At 45.7% G+C, this 6,000-nt stretch overlaps 1 protein-coding gene across 4 annotated transcripts in view; it reads right to left on the bottom strand.

Annotated features, from left to right (window-relative positions):
• Window positions 1-6,000, bottom strand: part of GAB3 (GRB2 associated binding protein 3) — a 100,033-nt gene continuing 94,033 nt past the window's right edge. For all 4 annotated transcript variants that reach the window (XM_028094906.2, XM_028094904.1, XM_028094901.2 and 1 more), the window contains 2 exons: window positions 4,399-4,512; window positions 1-3,266 (listed from right to left, as the gene is read on the bottom strand). In XM_028094906.2, the coding sequence (XP_027950707.1) occupies window positions 3,150-3,266; window positions 4,399-4,512 (231 nt within the window). In that variant the 3' untranslated portion in view covers window positions 1-3,149. The remainder of the gene's footprint in view (window positions 3,267-4,398; window positions 4,513-6,000) is intronic.

Genomic DNA, 6,000 nt, shown 5'->3' with positions numbered 1-6,000 from the left:
TTCCCCCTTATAAGACTTTTATTAATGCCAGAAATGAAACAGTAAGAACATAATGAATTTTTTAACATCAGAATGATTATGGGTACAAGGATGGTATTAACAAGGACCGAGAAGGCATCGAGAGGAGAAAGTCAGGCCTGAGGGGAGCCTTCAGTCTGACTCAGATCTAAAGGTCACAGTTCAGCGTATCCTTGCTCTAGGGAAGAGGCCTGGACATGGACTTCCACAGGGTGATTCTGTGCCTTTGAGCTCTTCCCTCCACAAGGAAAGCTTAACTCCCAAAGTTCCTGGGCTTGTGGCCTTAGGGACTCGCAGGCTTGAAACCCTTCTGCACTGCACAACCCGATTTGGAGGAATTTCCTAACGAAATGAGATGGAATAAAGCAAAAAGGAACTACGGAAAACTGTGGGATTGATGTCTGCGCTGTCCTGCTGGCTTTTGGGAAAGGGCACCCGGTGCAGCGTACGCACATGCCGTGTGTACTTGACTCGGAATGCTATCTGGGATCATTTCCATTTTTCAAAAAACCCCAAACCTCAGCCCTGGTCACATTTGTAGCCCTGTTACACATGCATTACCTCCACAGGAAAGCAGGATTTGGCCGGCATCATTCTGACCTACGGTGACTCTCTCAGGAGTATGCACTGCTGTCAGCTCAAAGTTACCTGTACTTTGTATCCCTGAGTCCTTATGCTTTTGGGTAACCATCCATTAGCAGCCTTATCAAAGCGGGACATAATCACACACACCCTGGAAAGGAGCGTGAAAGGCATCTTTTTTTTTTTTTTAAATCCCTAATTAATTGCTCCCAAACAGGTCACACTACTCGAGTGTGTATTGCTTCGTGTGGTCACTACTTCCAGGAAATATTCTGTAGAAAGAGGTTTTGGGTGTGGTCAATTGGATGCCATTTCACTACTGACACAATTTCAGCTGTATTTTCTTTTCTGATCTGTCTTCAGTCTGGGGTGGTTCTTGGCACTTGGGCATATAACTTTTCTGCACCAGCCTCTGTCAGGTAATCGAGAATCTAAATACAGGTGCCCCCCCCCACCCCCGGAAAGGCAGGTACCATCTAGAACTGACAGCCCTGTCAGACAGCCCTCTTGCCTGAGGCTCTAATGACTCTTCCCAAGTCACACAGGGAAGAAGGCAGATCCTTACAGGCTCCGACCTGAGTGTTGTGACATGGTGTGGGCTGCAGGGACCTCTCATTTCTCCATCCCGGCTCATGAAGGACTCTTATATCATTTAAAGCATTCAACAATTTCCCCCCACTTTCCTCTGGGAAGAAAATGAGGTCACCAGGTCCTGTTGCTTTGAACGTCAGAAGTACTTCTTTAATGGTCTGAAAAGCCAGGACTGACACTTACCTTTGGGGCAGTTTGAAACCCGAAAACCCTACAGCAAAGCCTACAACTGCCCCGACTGGCCCTGTCATCAACTTGCCTGCCTAGACAATCCATCCCCCTACAAGACACAAAGCCAGGCAGAATGGTGGACCAGTATCCACTTACTTCCCAGTTGTTCAATTTGTCTTCTGGCTGCAGGTGCTCAGAAGAATCAAGAAGGGCCATTAAATAAAACCCTGTGCCCGACTGAGACTTTTGTCTGGGTCCCCTGGGCCCCAGTGCCCCATCAAAGGGGTGACACGATGCCTTCACGACAGAGTGGGACTGTTTGCTCTCAGGATTTAGTCATCGCTAAAACAGAAGGGAAAAATTCATCGGGAAATTTGAGGATGGAACTCATTGTTTTTTGTTTTGTCGTGTTGTGTTTGTTTTCTGGTCATAACTATCTATCACTCAAAAGCTTGGGTCCAGCATAGGACAGCCAGGGATGATTCGTGCCTTCCCGAGGTGACAAAAAATTCTTCCATTAGCATTAGCCAGCTCACAGGAAACACACTGCAAGGGCACCACGCAATCCAAGAACGGATTTCACAGTGATCGTCAAGAGGTATTTCTAATGGTAACTACTGATTGTGTGAGAGTTTCCCATTTGAACACCACACAAAGAAAACCTGGCTTCACATGCATACCTTTCAAGCAAGAAAGCACCTGCTCAAAATCCTATGAAAGGGAGAGGAGATGATGACTCATCTCGTGTCTGCACGGGTTCCTCATGTCTCCAAGGGTGACCAAACTAATAGATTTCATCAAAATCCTCTGAGGCAGCGTAAGATGGTGGAATGAGCCTGCAATGGGCAGCTGGGCCAACTCTATTCTAGGCCTCACTCTGGGTCTTGGCTCTGTGAGGGACCTTAGGCAGTGTTCCTTCTTCTGGTTCTTGGTTTTCTTTCCTTCCAAGTGGGGCAACAATCTCTGCCAAGCCTAGCTTCTGAGGTTTTTTAGGAAAGAGATGAGATGATGCATGTGAAAACATGCCAAGAAAGGCCAGCGGCAACGAAGTTCCAGCGTCATCTGATGTGCTTGTCACAGAGCCCGGGACTGACTGCCTGTCTCACTTCAATTGTCTTTCTCTGGGGATAGAAATGATTTGTCTGTTGGACTCTTTGAGTAAGGAATGCAGATTCTGCCACCATCTCTGGGTTTGATTCCCTCAACCAGGTCTTCAGGGGCTGGGGCAAAATGGTCTCCAGGAGCCTCTCTGCCAGTATAGTTTGTGACCCAGGAAGCACAGAAGAGAGGTCAGAATTTTCAAGCATGAGAGTCAAATGATTCTGTCCGGTGGCAACAGTGGCTCTGATCTGCACTCCAAATGCTCCGCTGGAGAGATTCTCAACCAAACTCTGGGGAAAATATGCTCCCAAGTCTTGTTTTTATTGATCCTACCCTGCCTGAATGAATGGAGTTTTCTACATTACAGTCCATGGCTCTGGAATCCTCCATCGCTGCCTCTCATGTCTGCGGAGCCAACTCCAAGCATCCCAGAGGCTCTGGGCTAGCACGGCTGGGGAAGGCCACTGCCTAGACGGGTGGGGGTGGGAGCTGGGAAACTACCTCCTTCTCCTCCCCATTCAGCGTGTACAAATACATCCTCTCTCCCCAAGGTTCTTGCCAAGCCCACAGAAATTACAGATTCTCTCTGGATCTTGACCTGCATTGACCATCGGTGCAATTCTGGCAAAAAAAACTCAGAGCAAGCCCCGAGCTTCCCTGCCCCATACATGGCCCAAGCACATGTCTCACACTTTAGATTGCCTCTCATCCGTCCACTCCTGCTTTGTGCTCTGGAGGGCTTGGGTCTTCTGCTCATCTACCTGGACATAGTCGACTCTTTGCTCTTCTGAGAGGAGAAGTTTCTAAAGGGAGAGAACAAAAAGGTTTTCATTACACTGAATAAAAAAAAAAATCAGGAAAATGTCAGCCCTTTTGGGGTAGATTACAGCGTCGTTAAATATTTGCTGCCCCTTCCTCCTGGGTTGTTCCCTGCAGAATCCTTACACTTTGGGTAGATGTTTAAATATCTCTTTTCCTGGGCTCCCTTCAACTTCACTCTAGCCATTCAGTCTACTCTGACCAATATAACGTGAGTGGAGGTGACACATGCCGACCCGAAAGGGAAAAGACCTAGCATGTGATTCTGCCACAACACCAGCGTGCCTCAGCTGGGGGGGCTGCTTCTCCTGGGCCCTGGATGGAAGATGACCTGGCCTGCAGCCGACTGGTCTGTGAGCAATAATGGAAAAGGCCTTGGCTGTTGCAAGCCACTAAGCCTTGGGGGTTGTCTGTCTTGACTGCAGAGCCCTGTACCAAAACGGACTGAGGCACCCTTTTGTACTTGTTGGTCTGACTGGTTTTTCTAGAATACCAGTTCAGGTTTTGGGAATGAAATTAAAGGTAAAGGAGAAGTGGGAGTGCATTTGGCAAAAGGAAAGGGAAATCTTCCAGATTTTTTTCCTGCACACACACACAAAATGGAATCATACTGTATATCCTGTTCAGCTAAATTGCCTTTCTCATCAAACAATATATATCGTTAGGCACATTTTAGATTACAACCATCCCTTGCTCAAAAATATTTGGCTGTTTTGCATTGCTTACCATTCATTCATTCCGTGGCTTACACTGTGTAGTGGGTGACCAGCTAGGGTCGCTTACACGTATTAACTCATTTCATCCTCACAACAGGCCTCGATGTCAATGCTATTATTTCTGATTCCCACTTTACAGATGAGAATACTATCTAAAGGAGTCAAAACTGCCCAGCCTGGCATGTGAGGCCCTTTACTGAGGGGTTCCATTTCCAACTGCGAGCTCGCCAGAGTCTAACCAAACTCCGCCATTCCTTCTTCCCTAAGCAGACCCCTCCTATGCCGATACATATCTGTGTATTTAAGACCTTCCAAAGAGAACATGCATGGTTGAATCATCAGGAAAATCTAAACAGAAAAGGAATCTCCTGGGAATTCTCAGACACAAGGTACTTCCTACCTGCTGTATAGGGGCTGGTGATGCTGAATTGAAGTCCAGAGCTAAATAATCCAGGCTGAATTTCTTTGTCCATGTCAGAGCACCGCTGCTTAGGGAGTTGGCTGTTCTGTGATTCTAAAAACCAACATCACAGGACTCAGGTTAAGGATATCTGGCCGGGCTGCCCAAGGGAAGGAGGGCGAGTCACGGCCCCACTTGAGCATTGGCCATCAGATCACAACAGAGTGTGACGAGACCTGCACAGAGCAGCCTCCCTGTCTGAAATACAATATAGACAATTCAGCTTTCACACAAAAAGCTATACCTTTATTCACCACAGAAACAGTTGGCCAAAATCTCCCTCAAGAAGAAACTGTTTTAAGGATATGACAGGCCCAAGATACCTTAGAGACTAAATCCCCAAAAGATCAATCACATTTATTAAAGTTCTAGTAAAGGTGCCCCAAATGCACTCACTTTATACAACGTGAACAGTGTAACGTGTGTGACACACAGCTGTGGACTCACCACAGCCTCAGAAGCACCTGTTCTACGACCTTTCTCTCCTCATAAGAGACTTAAGCACTATATTGAATTTTGCATTTACCACTCTTTTCAAATACGGTTTTGACAGTGTGTAAGTACCCTTAAATCACATAGTTTCGTTTTGCCTATTTTGAACTTTTCACATCTCCGACTTTACTATCACCAAACTATTTCTCAGCGGGCTGTGGTTACACCAACTTACACACTTACCAGGAGTGTATCCGAGCTCTTATTGCTCAGTAATATCAGAGTGTTTCATGTTTTTCCCACTTCATTTGGGGAAAATGGTTTCTTACTGTGGTCTGATCTTCCATGCCCTTGATAATTAATTGGCCAACTTTTCATATGTTTAAGGACCATCTATTTTTTTCTCTTCTGTGAATTGTCTATTCAGGTTTGTTTTTGTTTTGCTGACTTTTATATGGAATTGCCTGCCTTTTTCTAATTTTCCTCAGTACTTCCTCATATATCCTGGAGAGCAATCGTTTGTTGGTGATGTGCATTACAAATGGCCTATCATGGTTTATAGTTGCTTCTTTCTTTTTTTGTATGGTATTTCCTTTTTTTTTTTTTTTAAAGATTTTTATCCGTTTATTTTACACAGAGAGAGTGAGAGAGAGCACAAGCAGGGGGAGTGGCAGGCAGAGGGAGAGGGAGAAACAGACTCCCCACTGAGCAGGGATCCCAGGACCCTGGGATCATGACCTGAGCCGAAGGCAGATGCTTAATCGACTGAGCCACCCAGGCGCCACTATAGTATTTTCTAGATGAAGAGTCGTTCCCACTTTTAATGTAATATTTTCCTCAGTGGCTTGTTTTTGTATTTTAAGGAATCCTTCAGATGCTGAGGTCTTAACTTGCTGCCCCATATCTTCTCCTAAAATTATATAAAGTTTTGTCCTTCACGTTTAAGTAATAATGTAGCCTGAGCTGATTTTAACCTGTGGTGGTGAACTAGGGATACAATCCACTCCTTTTTTGTTGTTTTTGCCCCACATGGATATAGCCATCCTTTCTCCCGTGATGCAACCTCTAGTCACATATTAAGTTCCCATATGTGAATAGATGTTGAGTTCT

The sequence above is a fragment of the Eumetopias jubatus genome, unplaced genomic scaffold, assembly GCF_037043125.1.
Source record: "Eumetopias jubatus isolate StellerSeaLion01/CBP00866 unplaced genomic scaffold, mEumJub1_p1.0 scaffold_60, whole genome shotgun sequence".
Taxonomy (NCBI): domain Eukaryota; kingdom Metazoa; phylum Chordata; class Mammalia; order Carnivora; family Otariidae; genus Eumetopias; species Eumetopias jubatus.
The sequence above is the reverse complement of the archived record's forward strand: the minus strand, read 5'-3'. Positions and strand labels throughout refer to the sequence as shown.